We start from the raw sequence: 23486 nt of genomic DNA on the forward strand, positions 1-23486 counted from the left end.
CCTTGTGATGCTTGTGTAAATAACAAACATGGCATCCGAGGAAGACTTCACTATTTTAGTTCCCATAGCGTGGCTTATTTCCCAGATACAGCAGAGTTGTTGCTGTGGTTGTTTACTTCCTATAATGACCTGCAGCGTATTTATGCTGGAATACTAGCATTTCCCTCTTATCAAAACTCTGGGATTCCACCAATGTACAAGCGCATATATTGAATGTTAGGGACAGTCAATATTTTACATTGGTGTGTATAAATGGGTATAGTTTAGTGCATGTGCTTTTCCCACTGTACTCCCAGAAATGTCTTCCGACTGTGTTGACTTGTTATTGGGCTCAATCCTATGACGTTTGTTATCTGTTCTGTTCACGGACATGTGCACTCTTATAAAACCTGTTAGAATGCCGCTTAAGTATTAACATGGCCACATTAAGTTCTCTAGGAGAAACTGGATTTGTTAAACTGCTTTCTCTTAATCCCTTAAACAACATAAGGAAATCAGTGTTCTTGTTTACATGACATTTCAGAATGCCGCTTACTGCAAAACCCTGGAATAATCTGTTTTCTTAAGTGCTTGTGAGCGTAGTCACTAGCAATACGATATTATGGCATTGCCACTCATTGTATGTTTTCTGTTTCACACTACTCTCTGTAAACTCTAAACCAGGGATCTCAAACTCAAATTACCAGGTGGTGTTCTCCATCAGGAGGGGGTTGACCACCCTCCCAGGAATAAAAGTTACAATGACTTGTAGTTCAGTGATTCACAAAGCTTTCTGAAATGTCTAATTAATTGCCACACAAAATTATGCACTGTCCATCACTATGTTAGTGAGTCTTTTTTGACCAATGCAAAAGAACTGTTTCAAGATTTATGTTTGTTTTTGCATCTAGACAGTGAACACTACACATTATGAAGTTCTCAATATGAATGTTTTATTTAGTGGTAACTGGCCTTTTAGGATGCTTTCACACTTGGTTCAATTGCTTGGACTGAACCAGAGTTAATTTCCTCCTCCCTACTGCTGCCCCCGCTGGTCTGTTCACATCATATTATTTGGGTCCGAACCACGGTATGATTACGTCATCAATGTGAGTACAAGCAGCAGCTGTTTACCACTGTAACTAGATAACAACTCGAGAAGACATCATAAAGACGTAATAAAGTTGGTCTCTTTGGATTTACCCTGAAAACATGCCATGCACAGAATAACACTTGTTTTTGTTTGCCACGATGCATTGATTGAGCAATGATGTGATGTGATGAGTATTCATGTTTGTCTGCCACAAGCCTGTAGATGCGTTGCAAGAGATATTAAGAATGTGAACTGCTCTCTGAAGGCGGTGTTTTTGGACACAAGCAGGTATTAGAAATGCATTATACCATAATAATTGCGATTGCGAGCCTGCAAAGACACAAAATATACGTCATCATAAGTGTTTCCCTTTCACAATTTGATTGTGTTCATATCAGTAGCAAACCGTGTTCACATGAACCATACCCAAGACCAGCTTTTCAAGCGGACCCAGGTGCAGTTCATGGGTGCACACCAGAGTTAGGAAAACAGTATTCACATTATCCAAATTAACCAAACTTTGACGTAATTCGACCCCATGTTCTCACCAAAAATGCTAGTGTGAAAGCACCCTTAAACACATTACAGACTGCGAGCTAGTAACTCTGGTAATTTGAGCTTTGCTTGGCTCTGTAGATTCAGGACTGCCAGTGAACAGTGGTGATAGAAACACTGCTATATACAGTTATTATCATAATTATTAAGTTATTGATGTATGGAGAGACCTTTTGGGAGGTCAGTGACTCATCAATCCTTTCGTTATTTTTTTATGTATGCAGTCTTAGACTTACATTGATACCCGGGAATTTGGATGCAGCATCGTTCAAAGGCAAGTTTTCGGTTTCAGATGCCACTGTTGGAATTTAATAATTAAAGTTAGCCTTGATTAATTTAATCTCCAAGTGAAAATTTCCAATAACAAATAGTTACTGAGATTAAGCAACTAGTATTCGGCTGATTTTAAACAGCTTTTATAAGGTTCATCTCATGTGAGTGCTCATGATTTTATACATATTATTATTAATTTCTTAAGGAGTAAAATGTTTTAAAAATAAAATAAAAATGACTGAGTACACTGTACCAGGGTTAAAATGGGAAAGGAGGCAGCGGGAACCGGACGAACAGTCAAAGTAATATTTAATTTAAACAAAAAGACACAAAAACACACATGGCAGCTGTGTGTGGCTCTCTCTTATCCCTCTCTTTGACTGATTAGCCTGATTGTGGGCTGGGCATGCATAGTCATGGCCCCGTCCCGCCCCCCTCCTTATCACATACACTTCTAAGGCTGTCAAATTTTAATTAAAATATACATTGAATTTAAGATAAAAATGCACAATCAAATGCTAAAACAGTGCATTTAAATCTTGAATGTGAGCCAAGCACTGACAATGACCTAGGGGCTGTTCAGACTGATTATGCTATTGGTCTAAATAAAAAAGCTAGATGCAGTGCTATGAATATAATAGAATGCTGATTTCGAGATTTGGATTTAAAGGTTTAAGTTAGTCTCGACACGGCATCTAGTAAAAATGTGCTCCTGCACAAGACGCTGAAAAAAACAATACTATGTGATGCAACAGTCAAACAAATATATATAGAGAGAGCATATTTTCATAACAAAACTATTTTAAGGGGTCCTGGGTAGCTCAGAGAGTATTGACGCTGACTACCTACCCTGGAGTCGCTAGTTTGAATCCAGGGAGTGCTGAGTGACTCCAGCCAGCTATCCTAAGCAACCAAATTGGCCCAGTTGCTAGGGAGGGTAGAGTCACATGGGGTAACCTTCTTGTGGTCGCAATTAGTGGTCTCAATGGGGCACGTGGTAAGTTGTGCATGGATCGTGGATAGTAGCATCAGCATCCACATGCAGAGTCTCTGCGGTGTCATGCACAACGCGCCACAGGATAAGATGCTCGGATTGATGGTCTCAGAAGCAAGACTTGTCCTCTGCCACCTGGATTGAGGTGAGTAACCATACCACCATGAGGACCCTACTAAGAAGTGGGAATTAGGCATTCCAAATTGGGATTAAAAAAAGAAAAACTATTTTAAAAAACAACTTTTTCTGCCGTTTTGTCTTGCTTTCTTATCAGAGTCTTGCAGAATAACCAGTGCATTTTAAAATGTTGTGTCAAGTTGAATGGAGCTCAATTTGTAAAAAAGCGTCTCAGTATCCCTATGCCAGTTGTGTTCTGTTGCGCTCTGTATAGTGTCCCGTTTAACAAGGCCCTATGGCAGCACAGAGCTCAGCAAAATGTCGTCATCCTGGTGTGGTACAGTCTAAGCTGCAAATGCCGCTTTACAACAGAGTTAAAACTAATACCACTAATATCTGGGAATATTACTACTGTACATACAACTGTAATTAATGAAGAACACTCTGTTGTAGTAGTATGTCCTGTAGTTGTATTGGTACCATTGTAGCACAGGGTTAATCAATTTTACAAATCAGTCCTTTTTGTTTTATTAGCATTTTCCATAATGTCCCAACTTTTTCAGAACTGGGGTTGTATTTAAATTTTTCATATTTCACAAAAATCGGCCTTCAGCGGAGAAGTAAATCTCTCTTTCCCTCTCTGTCCATGTTTTACACGATGACGTGATGTTTGGCTGTTTGCAGCAAACATCACTCATTCATATGCATGTGCTTGTGAAGTAATCTTACCCTAAAGATCAAAGCCTGAGCTGATAGAGAAAGATGATGAGCAGTGTCATATTACCAAATAAGCCTGATTGAATAAATACACTCACTTTATTATAAACACCTGCATAACTACTTATTCATGCGATTACCTAATCAACCAATCCTTGTGTGCATAAAATCATGTAGATACAGGTCAGGAGCTTCAGTTAATGTTCACGTCAATCCTCAGAATGGGGAAAAAATTTGATCTCAGTGATTTCGACCGTGACATGATTGTTGGTGCCAGATGGGCTGATTTGAGTTTTTCTGTTACTGCTGATCTCATGGGACTTTCACGCACAACAGTCTCTAGACTTGATGACTTGATTCATGCATCCCTCATAAAGACAAATCTGCCTGATTCCAGCCTTGCTAAAGCACCCCCAGATCATCACAGGTCCTCCACCTAGTTGTCTAATGGTTAGATGGTGATCTGGAGAGGCCTTCAGGCCACAGTGTCTCGCACCCACTGTGAAATTTGGTGGAGGATCAGTGATGATCTGGGGGCGCTTCAGCCAGGCTGGAATCCGGCAGATTTGTCTTTGTGAAGAACGCATGAATCAAGCCACGTACAAGGTTATCCTGAAAGAAATCTTCCCCAACTCTGAGGAATGCTTGAATTTTTGTGCCAGGAGTGGCATAAAGTTACCCAAAAGCAATGTGAAAGACTGATAGTATGACAAGACGCACGAAAGCTGTGATTGAAAATCAGGGTTATTCCAGCAAATATTGATTTCTGAACTCTTCCTATGTTAAAGCATTAGTATTGTGTTGTTTAAAAATTTATATGAACTTGTTTTCTTTGCATTATTCAAGGTCTGAAAAAACGGCATCTTTTTTTATATTTTGACCAGTTGTCATTTTCTGCAAATAAATGCTCAAAATGAATTTGGGAGAAATTTTGTCATTACTTTATAGAATTTTTTTTTTTTTTAATTTTACTCAAACACATACCTATAAATAATAAATGCAGAGAAAGATAATTTTGCAGAGGTAAATTTTTTTTCCAGATGATGCCTTTTTACTGTATAGCCTATATTTTTATGTGACCTGCTATATTTTGAGTTGTATTGAACCTGAATGAAATTTTTTTCCAGTATTTCATATTTTATTACTGATTAAACATATGTTCTTTGATCGTAAACTTGACCGACCATTTTGTTTGAAATAAGTTTTTTATTGATTCATATATTAAACAAACAAAAGCAAAACATATACAAATAGAATCAATACTTAACACCCTCTATTGTCCTCAAATGTCTGAGAAAGTATGCATAATAATAAAACTAAATCTTGGGTAGGACTAGACCACCTTTGTCAATCAGCCTATGCAGCTTACTCAAATGTTCTCTGGGACGTTTACCATTCCAAATGAAGGACTTCGCTAGCTATTATATTGCTTAAAATAAAATAGGGTGACATCTATAGGGAGAGACTGTAGCAGGTAGTTGAAGTTTGGAATACAATTAATTTGAATAACATTAACCTTCCCAATCATAGATAAATGTAATGAAGCCCACCTGCCCACATCACTCGAAAACCTTTTTATTGAAGGGTCAAAATTAACTCACTAAATCACACACATTTGCTGGGAATAAAATACCCAAATACTTAATACCTTGTATGGGCCACTAAAAGATGTCCAGCTTCGGATTTAGACCAATTAAATGTAGCCCGATAACTTAACGATAGGAATTAGTAATTCTGTGGAGGAAAGGCATAGATCTAGTAGGGTCGGAGATGAATAATAAACCATTATCAATGTAAAGCAAAAGCTTATGTGCCATACCACACACCACCACTACTGGAAAATCATATTCCTTTCTTATAGCAGCTGCTAATGGTTCCAGGGTATGACAGAACAATAATGGGGAAGGTGCTACTATCCAAAGTAAAACATCTAGCTGGATCAGGGAAAAACTGGACGGTAACTCATACACTCGCTTGGATCTTTGTTCTTTTTAAGAATCAGACTGATCCGGGCTTGTGTCATGGTTGGTGGAACCTTTCCATTCTTTCATGATTCTGTATAAACCTCTAACAAAAGTGGAGCCAGTTCTGTAACACAAGATCTAAAAATTTCAGCGGCCAAGCTATCTGGCACAGGAGCCTTGTCTGTAGGCAAGGCCTTAATTACCTCGCCAAGCTCCTCAAAGTTTATCTCAGAATCAAAGATTATTTTTTTGCTCAGTTGTCAGTTTAGGGAGTTCTAATGGTAGACGAAGATGTGGAACTATTGAGATCAAGATATAATACTTTAAAAGCATTATTAATATCAATGGCTGAGGTAAATATTTCACCACCAACAGATTTCACTGAGGGAATGGTAGAAAAAGATTCTCTCTGGATTATATATCTAGCCAAAAGCTTCCCTGCTTTGTCCCCCGACTTTGACTGTCTTGCCCTGAATAGCCAAAACTCCACCTTCCGCAACAAAATTGTATATATATCTGCATTTCAATCGGGTCAACTCTCTGAGGCTATCAGACAAGATTTGGCACTTTAGTTCTGCCTCTGCACTTTTAATATTCCCTTCCAATTCCACAAGTTCTCGTGCTTTGGATTTTTTGATGAATAAGTCATACTGTATGATCCAACCCCTAAGAACCGCCTTAAGTGCCTCCCAAGCCACGCCCATAGAGGATACTTAGGACCAATTGGTCTCCATATAAATATTGATTTAAGCCTTTAACATTTGTTAAAATTTAAGATTTTGCAAAAGGAATACATTAAAGCGCCAACTATATGATTTCTTTTTCTCTGTATGTGGCAACACCTCTAAACTCACCAGGGCGTGATCTGAGACTAAGACGTTTCCAACTGAGCAATCAACAACAGATGAAATGAGGGACTTAGATATAAAAAAAAAATCTATTCTACAATAAATCATATGGACTGATTAAAAAAATGTATAGTCCCTACCAGATGGGTTATGTGGTCTCCAAATATGTGTAAGACCAAGATTTTTACACATCCTGTGAAGCGTCAATGTTGCTTTAGGGGGCTTACACACTTTTGCTTGACTATGATCAAGGACTGAGTACATCAACAGATTAAAGTCTCCTTCCAATATTATATCATGAGGGGTGCCAGCGGCTTGCAACATCCCTTTAAGGTCAATACAAAGCCCTGATCATCAGCGTTAGGTGTGTAAATATTAGCCAAAATCAAATATTGCCCCTGAATTTCTTCTAAAACAATAGTGACTCATCCTAATTTATCTTTAATCTGTTAGAGACATTTTAATTTGAGATGCTTACTAATCAGTGTAATGACTCCCCTGCTTTTACTTGAGCCAGCACAAAAAAAAAACATGTCCACCCCATATCTTCCCAAATTTTCCAACTTTCTGCGGGGAAAGATGCATTTCTTGAAGAAACACTACATTATATTTCTTATGTTTAAGATCACTTCATAAACATATAAAATAACCCTTGGGGAAATAACCCCAACCCATTCACATTCCACGTGGAGAGAGACAATCAACTCTTTATAAATATTTGACATTTTGACATATTAGAAAAAATAGATTGCGTCAAAAATAAAAATATAAAGAGCACATTCCAACATTAGTGTGACAAACAAACACCGAACTTCCCCCCGAATAAAAAAAAAAACGTGTGAATTAACCCCGCGCACAACAGCGCCAAAGGGCGTCCATCCCTCTAAACTGAAACAGTCCACGTATGCCTACGAGAGACCCCACGACAACTTTGCCATCGGATTGCTCAAGTACGGTGTTTTATAAAAATGTTGTAAAAGATTTACACAACAGAAGATAATCTTTAAAACAAACTCCAGCAATTAGGTGGTAGATGTGTACATTCATCCACATAACTGTCCCGAAGGTATGATCCTCCACAAAACAAACTCCAGCCACTAATCCAGCACAAAAAAATAAACAATTTAAAAATACAAATAAAAAACAAAAAGGCTGTTCAGTTTCTTCATACAGTTAAACCATATCCAACAAATGTCACCATATCCCGACCTTCTTCGTCCTCAGGAATTCCAACAATTCGGATGTTATTCTGCTGGTTACGATTCCCCAAGACTTCCCACTTCTCCCAGACACGCTTCAAATCCCCCTTAGTCGCTAACGGATTAGCAGCTAATTCCTTCTCCGATGACTCCAGATAAGCAATCGGTTTCTAAACATCTCCCAGTCTTATAACCACTTGTGAATTTCGTCTCCATGGCAGTGATCGATCAACATATTACAGCAAGTTCCTCCAAGTCCACAACGACCTTTGTCAGCATTGCAGGCATGTTCAACAACTCTCTCTGAATTTCTTTCACTTCTCTGGCCAAATTGGCTCCCTGGGCCAAGGCCATGTCAAGCTTGACAGCTTGAGCACGTAAGTGTCTTTTAATGTCTCCATAGCCCGAGAATTGAGAATTCTTTGACATATTGTCTTCCTAGAACAGTCATGGTTTATAACATAAAAAATATTAAAACTAGCAAAGTGCACAGAGCTCGCCTTTCACACGTCCGAACCTCGGATGGCGTCACATGGACCTTCCTGAATCACATTTTGAGTTTTATACAATTTACATTTACATTTATGCATTTGGCAGACGCTTTTATCCAAAGCGACTTACAGTGCACTTATTACAGGGACAATCCCCCCGGAGCAACTTGGATTAAGTGTTGCTCAAGGACACAATGGTGGTTGCTGTGGGGATCGAACCAGCGACATTCTGATTACCAGTTATGTGCTTTAGTCCACTACACCACTACTCCATACTTTATACAATAAAGTAAAAAGGTCTCAGCTCTCTAATAATATATTTGTTAAATTTCTATTCTAAACCATTGCCCAGATATAATCATTTGAATGTTGTTTTTGAGAGAACTGGCTCTAAAGATTCCATTCACGCAGTCATTCGGCGATCGTGTATGCTCACGCACCAAAGCGGTTAAATTCTCTAAAACTAGTTATATCCACTCTGCGTCCATTGTTGCATCTCTGACAGTGATGGTATTTAAAAATTTTAGCAATATGCTCTTTTCTACAGTTAATTTTTTCAAGCTAACTTTGGACACTGAATAACTTACTGAGGTAAAAGTACCATTAGGTGTCAGTTGTTAATATCACTGACATCTTCCCGTGGTTGAAACAGTTATTACATTAGAGATTATCATTACAGCCCATTGCATTCAATCTTTTAACATCTATCTGATGTTCTTTCATGTGCTATAATTTGTAGTTAAGAGGAGGGCTGATCTGAGGAGAGACGTTATATATGTAGCGCTCTCATCTGAATTGACAACAGCAGCAAAGAGCAAGTATGCGTAGAGTAGTAAGAGTAGTATGCACTGGTACCGACAATGATGTGCAATTCTTGTTAAGTACCAGAAGCTGTTCTTGCTAGTCTAGCTATTTTATAATGTGCCGATATGGTATCCTGTTCGCAAAACGATCGAAAGTGGAGAACCACCACAGACTTTTTCCCCCAAGTTTTGCTGTACTGTTTTGGCCTTTTGCTTCCATTTTGGTGTAATATGTTGTGCATATTAAGCTGTTGTGAATCAGGCAAAAATATTTGTGTGAGAACCTTTTATGCACACATAAATATGCAAAATCCATACAATTATTAGTGAATGAGACCCCCATGTCTTTAAAATTCTAATATAATCCGAATTTTGGTAATACATAATACAATCTCAGTCCTCTTGACAGAAACATTATGAGGTATAATGTAACAGTCATAATACATACTGTGCTGTTCAAAAATCTTTGAAGAAAACTGAATGATCATATTAAAAGTCAAACCTAATGCAAAAATGTTTCATTGGTTTGCGAGGCGGAATGAAGTATAAACAATTAAAACACGAGGGGTCGTTTGAAACCACCATTATTTTGAGATCCTGCTCAAGAAGTGTAAGAGAAAATCCCAGATGTTTGTGAGATACTCAAATCACACATCAGCAGTCATTAATGAAGAATCAAGAATAGACACTAACCTATTTGTTCCTCAGTTTCTTCATTTTTCACTCTGTATGGTTCTGGATAACCCATGTCCTCTCTCTCCTCTTTAATAAAATCCATCTTTACAATAGTATGTCAGAAATTATTGACACACTTGAAGTTTGTCCTGCACTTCTGGAAACACTTCTTCAATTCAAAGATGACAGGGATATTCACAGTATTTACTGGTGAATTGTTTTGTGAGTGGGTTCACAATCACTGCATGGTAGCGAAGACCAGACCTGAAAAAATATAAAACAAATATCAGAATTTAAAATGTTCTGTATTAACCACTGTAAGCTTTTCTTCTTTATATTTAAAATTTCTGCATTTATCTTCACATTATCATTTAATAACATACTTTATAATCGTATGTTGAAGAACTTACAAATCCCAAAAATATAAATGTAAAAATAAAATAAATAAATGTGAAAAATGAAGGAAATAACATAAAATAATTCACTATTTGTCATCAACCAGAAACATACTTTTGAGATTATATAAGGTATTAAAATACTATCCAAATACCTTGAATACACGATGGCATACAAAACTTAATCATTAAATAAATAAAAACAATTCAAGGTAAAAACAATTTGAGTCACGAATATCAAGAAGTTTTCTCAGGGTTCCTCTATTTGACTTGAAAACATTTTTCTCATTAAAATATCAAACTATCTGTTATTTTTTAAAACTGCACACACACAGTCATTAAGGATTAAAAGGGATCATCCTTGTTTTATATTTTTTATTGATTTTTATGGCTACCTACATGTTAGTTAAACCACTGACTTTGATTTGATGGACAAAGGTTTTTCAGATATTAAGAATTAAATTTTAATTAAAAATTTTGTTTTAATCTTTTTACCATTCACTGTCTACATCAATGAAATTTACTTTAAACCCCAGAGAATATATATACACACACACACACACACACACACACAGGTAGCCAAAAGTTTGGAATAATGTACAGATTTGGTTGTTTCGGAAGGAAATTGGTACTTGAATTCACTAAAATGGCATTCAACTGATCACAAAGTACAGTCAGGTCCATAAATATTGGGACATCGACACAATTCTAATCTTTTTGGCTCTATACACAACCACAACGGATTTGAAATGAAATGAACAAGATGTGCTTTAACTGCAGACTTTCAGCTTTAATTTGAGGGTATTTACATCCAAATCAGGTGAATGGTTTAGGAATTACAACAGTCTGTATATGTGCCTCCCACTTTTTAAGGGACCAAAAGTAATGGTCCCTTAAAAAAAATGAGCAAGAGATTAAGGAATAGCACAGAATAATCACAACAGAAACTTTATTATATATTTTTTTAAGATTTTTACATTTTAGATTTAAAGCTTAACAAGGGAAAACAGAACCGTTATAGTACAAGAACAAATTCGTTAAAAGCAATGACCTTTCCGAAAACATAATTTAGATGAATAAAATCTATCCAGGAAGCAGCACTAATATTTTTAGTGTCACTTTAACATGACACAGAAACTCGTTAATATTCATGTTTGCTCCGCCCAGTGCAACTGAAAATCTCATAACACCGGACAAAATAAATACAAAATTAGTCACGTCACGCCTCAAGCCTAAACGATCAATAAAGAAGAATGAAATACAATTTAAAGAGATTGTTGTAGTTTTGCGTTACTTGAAGATTTTATCGGCGCACAGTGAATAATAATAATAATCTCACAAGCCCGATACACAAAAACAACTAAAAGGAGAAATATGCACGTGTAACTCTGTATGTATAACCAGTTCTCTACTAAATACATTCATTCAAGTAACCTCAACATTTCCTGGTCAGGATATATAAGAAATGAAATCTGTAGATGCACAAAAACATACACTAAAAATAAAAAACAACTATTAGCAATTCACATACCAACACAAACAGTTTCAATAACATTATCGTATGGAAGGAAACTAATGGATACATTTAAAGCAGTTTCGAATCGTTTAATTCACCTGAAATGCTGAAGCGCTCAGAAGAATGACTCGTGGCGCAGCGTTATGATGACGTCACCACAACACAAAAAAGCAAATTAAAACTCGATTACACTAACCATTTCTTAAATCACAAAATGCATAACGAATAGATAAGGAATGTATATATATATATATATATATATATATATATATATATATATATATATATATATATATATATATAACTGAAATTTAGGATACATAAATTGTGTAATATTTATTTTATATTTCGATGACCTGGAATTTTTAATAGCCTATTTCATAATATACCTGGAATTTACTTACCTACCAGCGAGATTTGCTGGACACTTTTGGCCTGTCCCACAACAACACCTTTAAACAGCTCAGACTAACTTTGTATGAAATATGAAATGATCAGAAAAGGTTGTGCGATGTAAATAAGCACACTATCAACACTGTAGAAGACTTAGAAATAAGAGACACAGGGTTTGACACATTTTCTTCCATGACTTCAGTCATTATAGATTACTGCATAATTTAGATGTCAGCAGAGCGTGCGAAAACCAACTGGTTGGTGTTTTTACAGACATTTTCAACCTTCCCCTCACTTTGTCTCTAGTCCACCCACATGCTTTAAAATGTCCACCATTGTACCTGTACCAAAGCAACTCAAAATCACTTGCTTAAATTACTGGCATCCTGTTGCTCTGACCCCCATCATCAGCAAATGCTTTGTGAGGTTAATCAGAGATTACATCTGCTCTGTGCTTCCTGCCTCACTGGACTCACTGAAGTTTGCTTACGGCAACAATCCCTCCACCGATGATGCCATTGCATCTACACAACACACTGCTCTCTCCCACCTGGAAAAAAGGAACACATATGTGAGAATGCTGTATATTGACTACAGCACAGCATTTAACACCAGAGTGCCCTCCAAGCTTGATGTGAATCTCCAGGCTCTGGGCTTAAACAGCTCGCTGTGCAGCTGGATCCTGGACTTCCTGTCAGGCAGTCAACAGGTGGTTAGAATGGACAGAAATATCTCATTACTGAACCTCAACTCTGGAGCTCCGCAGGGCTGTGACACACATGACTGTGTGGCAACACATAGCTCCAATGCCATCATTAAGTTTGCTGATGATACGATGGTGGTAGGTCTAATCACTGCCAATGATGAAACAGCTTACAGAGAGGAGGTGCACACTCTGACACACTGGTGTCAGGAGCACAACCTCTCCCTCAACATCAGTAAAACCAAGAAGCTTGTGGTGAACTTCATGAGAAAAGACAGAGAACACAGCCCCATCACCATCAGTGGAGCACTGGTGTAAAGCCTTAGCAGCTTCAAGTTCCTCGGTGTCCACATCACAGAGGATGTCAACTGGTCCATCCACACTGAGGCATTGTGAAGAAGGCTCACCGGCACCTCTTCTTCCTCAGACGGCTGACGAAGTTTGGAATGAAAGTTAGGAAACATCTAAACAACACATAAAATTATTTTTAGAAGAATATTTCAGCTCTACAGGTCAATTCAATGCAAATGAATGGTGGCCAGACATTTCAAGCTACAAAAGCACATTAAGGGAGCCTAAAGTTATCCACACTACTACAGTGGTTAAATCCATGTCCTCTGAAGCGATTCAGTTGCTTTTAGGTGAGAACAAACCAAACTGTAACTAATTTTCACTGAATATCTTGCCATTGCAATCTCTAGGCACGATCATGATTTCAAGTTTGATTTCACTTTATAGAGCTTGACGCATGCACAGAGCCCTAGATGGCGCTATAGGAAGTGTAATCAAACTTGAAATCCTGATTGCCATGGAGACAGCTAATGTCAAGATTTATGGTAAAAAAAGGAGTTATTTTTTGGTCTATTCTCACCCAAAACCAACTGGATCCGTTCATTGGTGAAACCACTGGAGTCTTATGAATTATTCTTATACTGGATTTATGTGCTTTAGACTGATCGCACAAAACTTCATTATGTAACAGTTATGTTTTAGCCTAAACGTATCAAATCAATTAGTCAAACATTTTTAAATTAAACTCACATGCGCAGTTTCTTGTCTTCCCCAGCAGACAGACGATGGAACTGGCACGGTTCATTTGTGATTTTGATTCAGATTTGTGATTTGCAAAATGAATCATTCAGACCGCTTTTTTAATATTTTTGTTCAGTTCAAAGGAATCCAATTTGAAAAGATTTAACTAAAATTATTCTTTCAACAAATCACACTTCACCATGAACAATTTGCATGCATTATGCACATACAGCTGTTATTTTTTGCGGTGTTCAGTCGCAGAAGTAACGAGAGAGTCTGGAGAAATTTATCGGAGTAAAAATATCAGACTTCTCTTAAAAAATGTAGTGAAGTGAAAGTAAAATTCCAAATAAATATTTATCCTCAAGTACAAATATAAAAATTGTGTACACTAATGAAGCATTTGTACTTCATTACTACACCTCTGAGCAGGGTTGGATTGGTAATCTGGCACACCGGGTCCGATCTTTGGGTCCGATCAGGGGCGGACTGTCCATCGGGAGAACCAAGCAGGCTGGTGGGTCGTCCGCAACCGATGCCGAACGGCCTGCGTAAGCTTAAATGAGCCTTCATTATGCAGAACGGACCACAAAACGGCGCCGCCGTCCACTTCGGGTGTGCATTATTTTTAAACAATTCAATGGTCTGTCATCGATTATTCCTTACTTATGAGTACAATTAGCTCTACATATTAACTTATTATAAAATAATTTTAATGTTCTTAAAAAGAATAAACCGCATAATTACAGGTGTCATTGTTCAATAAAACATAATTTAATCATCTGCCGCATCAATAAAACATCTGTATTATATATTAATACAAATACATTGTTTTTTTTTTTTTTTTACATTAAAATAGAAAAGAAATGCATTAAATCAAAATACAATATAATATAAAAATAAAGGGATTAATGGAAAGGAGGAGACGAGAACCCGCTTGAAAATACAAATCATATTTTAATAAGAAACTTAAAGACAAACACACAAAGGCATTGGACCGCTATCTGTAAATCTCTCTCTCTGTCCCACTGCAGTCTCCAGTCGGCCTTTTTCCCTCTCTGAGGCTTGATTAGCCTGATTAGGGGCCAGGTGTGTGGAATCACAACCTGGCCCTGCCCTCTGCCCTGCCACATTTCTCACTCGTATTCTCAGGTCAGGGAGCCCTCGGCATGACATACACCCCCTTTTCCCTGGGGAGGGGCGTGCATTCTGCTCTGTCTGCCGGAAGGTCATCCCCGTCTACCTGGATGAGGGAGAGGACAAGGGGAGGGAAACTAAAAAAAAAAAAAAAAACACACCGTAACGGCGATCGAGCCAAAATGTACAAAACATTTAAAAAATAGAGGGAAAGGCGGCAAAGGCAGAGAGGAGAGAAAAAAAACCACTTACTCGGCAGATACACTGTAGCTAGGTCCCCGGCCACTCCTCCACCCTCTAGCGGATGACAGCCATGCCTCCCCGGGTGAATCGGAGGCAGTCTTCCGGCCCCTGGCGGACAGAATGCCCAGCCGCGTTTTTGGTGGATGGTAGGTGTCTCCCCCGCCCCTGGCAGCGGTAACCACTCCAGGCGGTTTGTTGGGAGCCCCACCTCCCCTCGCGGTCGGCGGCCGTTCCTCCATTTCCAGGTGGTCTGGCTCCTCTGTCCTTTTGAGTGGATGGTAGTAGCGAGAACTCCACTACGGCGCATCCCTCCTCCTTCCCGGATTTCGGCACCAGTGTAAATGAATTAATGGAAACGGGGAGGCGAGAACCGGCTTGAGAATATAAATAATATTTTAATACAAAACTTAAACAAAAAGACAAACACACAAAGGTGTTGTACAGCTATCCGTAAATCTCTCTCTCTCTCTGTGTCCCACTGCAGATAATCCATGGTTAAGTGTGCGTAAACAATTTGAACGCAGTTTGCCTTCAGGTCGTGCATAAACATTTTTGAACGCACACCTAGCAGTGGATAATCACTTACTTAAATTGTCCTGCACTGTAACAAATAATTTTTAAAAGTACAAATATCATTCCCAATTACTGAATTATGTAGTATCTCAATGACTAAGAGGTCATAAAAGCTGCATGCATAATAACTGTACAAATATTTTAAAATTAGTATGTCCTCAATGAGTATTGAGTATGTCCTGTCACTCCACATGCCAACTTCCCAGAAGTATTTTGTGTCAAATACCTCCATAAATGCTAAAATGCTGGTGTCTAAGTATTCATTCAATTGGTGTGACAGTTATACAAAAAAAAAAAAAAAAACCGCTACAACCTTCAGAGTTTGGAAAGTTTTGTTAAATAACAGTGATTGTTAAGCTAGAAAATGCAAGTCAATTTAATGAACGCTTGGACAGTGATGTTTTAGACTGTTTAGACATTTAATCACTTTTTAAGCACTGGGGAGGCTATAGATACATTTATATTTCCTTTCAAGCCGGTCACTTTGACGCTTGATCAGTAGCTGACCCTATGGAAACTCCTCTTAGGAGTACTGATCTCTGAAACCTTATAAAATCATGCAATTACATATTGGCAGGTTGCGCTTGTTGCTCCACAACTGTGCGCGCATATAAAATGGGGCACAAAGCCACACCATCAGAATTTTCCTCCTAAGGGTTGCGGGAACATCTTTCATGCTCCAAAACCTAAATCAACAATAATTGTCATTTGGATCTGCACCCTTTCGGATTATCTTCCTTCCCATTGTGCATTGTGATGCTTTCTTGTGATTCACCTTTGAGGGGACTGCATACCAGTTCAAAGTTCTGCTCTTCGGCTTGTCCCTGGCTCCACACACATTTATAAAAAATTTTGATGCAGTGCTTACTCCGCTGAGGCCAATTATTGAAATACCTCAACAATCTGAGGGATCTGCTGCTTACATATCTGAAGCATTTGGGTCTCAAAGTCAATTGGGCGAAAAGCATGTTGGTGCACAGTCTGCAAATTTCCTTCATGGAATGCAATTCAACTCTGTGTCCATGTCGGCGCCACTGACTGACGAATCTGTCCTCCAGTGATTGAGGAGATTCAAGCTGAAGGTAGCCCTACAATTGTGACAGTTCCAGGGATTTGGGGTTTGATGGCCACTGCGGCTGCCATAACCCCACTTGGCATTACTACATATGAGGCCTCTCCAATGTTGGGTCAACTCGAGATTCTCTCGTCACATGTGGCGACACAAAGACTTTTCCACGAAGCTAGCTGAACAAACTAAAGAGTTTCAGACTAATTTTCAGGTTGACACATCCTGATAGAGATAAAACCAGTTTCGATCTGGTTTAGTGATCTCAAGAGGCTTACAATAAACGTTCTCTATCAACTCAGAGTTTGATCCTAAATTCATGCTGAACGCTGAAGAGTGTGCCATTCATAAGCCCAGAGAGGGTTATGTGCCCAAAGTTCTGGCCACCCCCTTTAGGACTCAGGTTGTTACCCTGCACGCTTTCTCACCTCAGGACGTAACTTGGATGTTTCCTCCCTTCCATGGTTTTGGCTGCAAAGAGAATTGATATACAAGTGTCTTGCCTATATGCACGCAGCAGCAGAGCACCTGAAATTTCACATGGTTCATGTTTCACATATTCTTAACGCAATGCTTGCTAGGTCTGTTCAGATATGGAAATAATAATGCCATGGTTCATCCTCCAATCAAATATTGTGCTAAGATCAAGTGAAAAGATATATTAGCCAGCAATTGCATACTCAATATAGTCTAACCAGTATCGCCGCTCCCTACACGTATATTACGCAATCTGCGTAGGGCACCAAATCCCTAGGAGGGCACCATCTTACCCTAGGAGGGCACAAGAAAATCAACTGGCTGCCCTTACTCGCATGTTATACATTATTCAAAGACCCGAAAGCAGTTGCTGAACACAGACGATCGCTTCACATTCATATCACGTGAACCCCTATGAGCGGGAGAACACCTTTATATAAATTAAAATAAAATAAATAAATAAAAAAACAGCGAATCAGACACGTGCCTATGACAAATGGACAGCACTTAACCTAGGTAAAAACATCCTAAACATACAGGTCAGCAGGAAAATTAGCTAAATTACCTGACCATTATTTAATGTCATATCCTGGTTGAGAGTAAAAATAGAGTCTGCTTTATCTTGACATATGAACAGGTAGATGGAGGTTTGTTTTTTTGCCGGCGGTAGCAAAAGTCTAATCCAATTTAAATGTGGTGGTCTACAACTGCTCAGGTGATTGAAACAGCACTGCATGATAGACGTGATGGGCTACTAAGTGCTGCATAATATCGATACAGACGCAGCTGCACTGATACCTGCATTGGCAAGGAGAACATGATGATGTATCTTTGTATCTATATTTTGAGATCAGCTCCAACTGACACAATGTCTGTTATGAATGTATCCTTGGTTACCTGAAAAAAGGGAATGAGACGCTGTGTAGCTTTGCCTTCTCCCTTCAGTAAAAAAATTCAAATGTGGTATGGTGCCCCCGTTTATATGCCCATGATACAAGTGCATAGGGGTCTCAGAGATCAGTACTCCTGAGAGCTCCCATAGCGTCAGTATAGGGTCAGTATAGCACTTTCAGGGAACCATGGTTACATTCATAACCAAGACAATTTTCATAGATTATATATTCTTAGATATATTTTCATTGTTTAAGCTCCTAACCTTAGAATGACCGTTTAATGATTTTTCGGCAAGCAAGTCTGTTCCGTTCTAAATTCATTGTAATTTATCAACAGCTAACAAAAAATAAACTGAAAGGATTCAACAGGAGACATTTCTATTAGGCCTAGTATATGTGTGTTATTATTACTACTCATGTTTCAGAACAGCATTTAAAAAAAAATTAAATAACTTGACACCACATTTAGCTGTTTAAGGAACATTACACTTTTTTGAGAATTTGTTTTGTAATGATTTGATTGGGTTTAACTCATCCCACATCAAGGCTTCTCTTCAGTATGCACTTTCTCATGTGTTGTCAGAGCTACTGAATGAGTGAATCCCATTCCACAGTGTGAGCATGTGTAAGGTTTTTTTGCAATATGGATTTTTTGGTGCATCTTCAAATTGCCAGCTTTTGAGAAGGCATCGCCACACTCAAAGCACACATGAGCTTTCACACTAGGATGAATTTTCTGGTGCTCTTGGAAATTGTGCAAGCATAAAAAGCTTTTCCCACACAAGGAACACAAAAGGGGTTCCTCATTTGATGCCACCATAACATTTTTATCACACTCATCACAGTGTGATGACTTTGCTCCAGGGTGCTGATCGTGCAGATGATTTTCAAGACATTTTGAATATGCGAAACTCTTTTCACAATGAGGGCATATGAAAGGCCTCTCTCTAGTATGAATTCTCATGTGAGCCTTAAACTGTCCTTGATATTTGAATCTCATTCCACACTGAAGGCATGCTATAGGCTTATATTCTGCATAATTCCTTACGTGTCTATTAAAATGAGTTTTACGTGTGAAACTCTCTCCACACTGAGGGCATGTGTAAATCCTCCCAGCAGTGTGAATTCTTATACGAGCCTTTGTTTGTTTTGAGGAATTCTGTTCAGACTGTGAGCAACTAAATGATTTTTCTCCAGGTGTGACATTAGAAGGTTTCTGATACTGATGTTTCTCCTCCACTTCCTTCAGTTCCTCAATTTCTTCTTTCACTTCCATAAGGTCTAAAAAAAAAAAAACACACATTAAATAGATTAAAAAAAAAAACATTAAACATCAACAAATGTGAGGTAGCCCTGGGCAGAATGCAAGAAATATTTTAACAATACAAAAAATATATATATAAACATCTAATCTGTTATCGGTCTTTCCCAACACCTAGTTATCTGTATCGATAAAATCCACTATTGGTGAACATCTACTCTTGACAAGCTCAGATTTCTGGGATGTGCACAATAAACTGACACTGCAACATGGCAGCAAATCTGATTTGTACTTAAAATCACACAGTGTGCATTTTCATTGTTAAAGTTTACACACGTATTGGTTATAGACTCACCATTGCATTGCAATTTCAGTTTATTTAAAATATTGCTTTATTCTAGAGCCTGTTGTTGCATTATCAGTCTAACAAATAACTTTTCTATTATTCAGAAGAATTCGTTTTTCGTTTTGATAAAATTTTTCGTGCCATTCTGAATTCAGTTTCGGGCACATCCCTAATAACCACCCTCCAAAATCCAAAAATGTACCATCTCCAATTTCCTTCACCGGCTTCATTTGCCTGCATAATAATTTACACTGTGTCGATTTTGTTTGTATTTCGTATTGTTAATGCAGTTAATGCTGCCTAAAGAAAATGAAATCGAACTCAATTGTACACGTGTTTTTGTATTATTTTATGATTTAAATCACCTTTGTTTCCCGAACGAAATCATTAGGTTGTTTAACAGGGCCTATACGCATGCCATAATTCTATTGCAAAAGAAAACCTCAGTTTAATTAAAAACTGCTCTTTATGGAGTGGATGAATGTGGCAGGGCGGAGGGCTGGGCCGGGTCGTGATCCTACACACCCGGTCCCGTATTAGGCTAATTATGCCTCTGTGAGGTTTAAAGGCTGACTGCAGAGGGCTGTGCGGGAGAGAGAGATCGTTAGCGGACATGTCCGTCATGTGTGTGTTTGTGTCTTCTTTTAAGTTTATCATTAAACCTATTATTTATATTGAAAAGCCGGTTCTTGCCTCCTCCTTTCCATTGAATACGTTTACAATGATGAATACAAGTTGATGTCACAATTATTAGGAATTAATTATTTAGAATAAATGATTAACAATGGAATTGTCATATGAAACTCTTTCCTGCCCACAGTCATAATATATATACATACTGTACTGTTTAAAAATCTTTGAAGAAAACTACATGATCATATTAAAAGTCAAACCTAATGCAAACATTTTAAATTGGCTTGCGAGGCAGAATGAAGAATAAATTAGTATAAATGATTAAAAGGGACGTTTGAAACCACAGTTTTTTTCAGATCTTGCTCAAGACTTGTAAGAGAAAATCCCAGATGTTTGTGAGATACCAAAATCACACATCAGCAGTCATTAATGAATCAAGAATTGACACCAACCTCTTTGTTCCTCAGTATCATCATTTTCCACTCGGTTTTGTTCTGGATAACCCATGTCCTCGCTCTCCTCTTTAATAAAATCCATCTTTACAATAGTATGTAAGAAAATGTTGGAACACTTGAAGTTTGACCTGCACTTCTGGAAACACTTCTTTAATTCAAAGATGACAGGAATATTCTGAGAATTTACTGGTTGATTATTTTTGGAGTGGATTCACAATCACTGTATGGTAGCGAAGACCAGACCTGCCAAAATTAAAAACAAATGTCAGAATAAAAAAAAAAGTCTGTAATAAACATTTTGTCATATTAGATTCACTTAAAGACACAGAGACCGGAGTAAAATCAGAGCAAACAGCCGTCACATTTACAAAGTGGAGGATTTTGATGGAATTTTTGGGGTTTGATGGAGACGACAAACTTGCCAAGGTGCTTCTCGGCAGGTAAACTACACTCAAGGTATTGCCACAGAAGTTACCTCATTACAGTTGAGCCCCATAAACATTCGTAAGATACTCTGAATATATATCATTAATATGCTTACTAATTACCAGAAGAACCATTCTACTTCATGTGCTGGAACCCCTGCACACTAGAACTGGGTAATAAGGAAGAAATATGTTCACAATATTTTTTTTATAAAAATATATTGCAATATATGATTAGATTGTCAACCACACTGAACTTAACCAAAGATATTTCTAAATTCAAATGGCACAACAAATGAAACTAAAAAGAATTAGAAATAACTAAGTGGTCCAAAAAAATCTAATATAGCCACCTCCTATTTGCTGTCACGCAAATATCCATCTACGACAACAGGTGGAAAATTACTAATACAAATTAAGATCTAAAGTAAATTATTAATGTAAACATAATTCAATAATGATAACTGATATATAATTACATTTTTGGTTCAAGGTGAATGTGTTATTGATGAGCCAAAACATTCTGACCACTCACAGGTGAAGTGAATAACATTGATAACATGTCAAGTTCTAGGTAGATTAGATGTTAAGATAACAATCAGATCTCGTAGTCAACATGTTGAATACCGGAGAAATGGGAAGGCTTAAAGACCAGAGCAACTTTGACAAGGGCCAAATTGTTATGACCAGATGACTGAGCATCTCTGAAACGGCAAGGATTGTGGGGTCCTCACGGTCAGCAGTGGTGAGCACCTTCCGACAGTGGTCCCAGGAGGGACAAACTGGCAAAAGGGTGTTGGGCGCCCAAGACTCACCAGTGCGCAAGGGCAACAAAGGCTATCCCGTCTGGTCAGAACTGACAGAAGGTCTACTGTGCCACAAGTCACATAACATTTTAATGATGGTTATAGGAGGAATGCGCCACAACACACAGTGTATTTCACCCTACTGCATAGTCACAAATTGGTCAGTGCACCCATAATGACTCCTGTCCACTGTTGAAAGCACTTGCAATGGGCACGCGAGTGCCGAAACTGGACCTTGAAGCAGTGGAAGCTTGTCGCCTGGTCCGATGAATCCTGTTTTCTTTAACATCACGTGGGCAGCCGTGTACGTGTGTGTCGTTTACCTGTGGAAGTGATGGCACCAGGATGCACTGTGGGAAAATGACAAACTGGTGGAGGGAGTGTGATGCTCTGGGCAATATTCTGCTGGGAATCCATGGGTCCGGCCATTCATGTGGACGTCTAGACACGTACCACCTACCTAAACGTTGTTGCAGACCTGGTACACCCCTTCATGGCAATGGTATTCCCTGATGGCAGTGGCCTCATTCAGCAGGATAATGTGTCCTGACACATTGCACACATTATTTGGGACTGGTTTAAGGAACATGATGAAGAGCTCAAGGTGGTTCCTCCAAATTCCCCAGATCTGAATCTGATGGAGCATCTATGAGATATGCTGGACCGACGAGTCCAATCCATGGCAGCTACACCTCAAAACTTACAGGACTTGAAGAATCTGCTGCTAATGTCTTGATGCCAGATACCACAAGACACCTTCAGAAGTCTTGTAGAATCCATGCCTCGGAGGATCGGCACTGTTTTGGTGGCAAGCGGAGGACCAACAGCATATTAGTCAGTGAATATATATATATGGCTCACAGTGTTTAATTGACTTTTTTTGTTTAATTATGATTTGATCGATTTTTTTTTTAATGCCCACTGCAACATATTACATGTTATATGTAGGGACAGATTATAACTTTGATGTTCCCTGGGCACAGATGTCTCTAAGGCCCCTTACACCACATTTTTCGACATTTTGCACCTGTATGCCCTCATACAAGATTTACAATGACACTAATATATGAGGGAAAATGCACACAATATTCTGTACTTCCACACCACAAATTGGTTTATTTATATCTCACCAGTATCGGTCAACATATAAAAATGCTTCTGACCTCTTCAAATCATATCAAAGGAGAATATTACATGACAAATTGACAGTTACATTTCTGCATTTAGCAGACATGCATTTAGCAGTCAATGCATTATAAAAACAAGGAGCAATATCAATCACCAAAGGCATTTAGCTTAGCAAAAACAAAGTTGGTAAAATGTCCCGATGCTTCATTGCGTTTCCCTTTTTTCGGTCTCATCTGCACCTATACTGTTTAAGGCCTCTCTTATATTACTGTAATTTTGCCAAAGAGCTTTGGCTG

At 38.3% G+C, this 23486-nt stretch overlaps 1 protein-coding gene across 3 annotated transcripts in view; it reads right to left on the bottom strand.

The window, feature by feature from the left end:
* The window catches only part of LOC127648811 (zinc finger protein 239-like), a 95272-nt gene that overhangs the window by 66591 nt on the left and 5195 nt on the right, over positions 1 to 23486 (bottom strand). The window contains exons 2-4 of one of the 3 annotated variants that reach the window (XM_052133578.1): positions 20829 to 21074; positions 19185 to 19417; positions 9727 to 9972 (exon numbers count right to left, since the gene is read on the bottom strand). In XM_052133578.1, the coding sequence (XP_051989538.1) occupies positions 9727 to 9811 (85 nt within the window). In that variant the 5' untranslated portion in view covers positions 9812 to 9972; positions 19185 to 19417; positions 20829 to 21074. Of the gene's footprint in view, positions 1 to 9726; positions 9973 to 11717; positions 11847 to 19184; positions 19418 to 20828; positions 21075 to 23486 lie in introns of those variants that run through there. The other 2 variants (XM_052133580.1, XM_052133581.1) reach the window with 2 other exon arrangements.

Source organism: Xyrauchen texanus, chromosome 9 (genome assembly GCF_025860055.1).
Source record: "Xyrauchen texanus isolate HMW12.3.18 chromosome 9, RBS_HiC_50CHRs, whole genome shotgun sequence".
NCBI classification, from domain to species: domain Eukaryota; kingdom Metazoa; phylum Chordata; class Actinopteri; order Cypriniformes; family Catostomidae; genus Xyrauchen; species Xyrauchen texanus.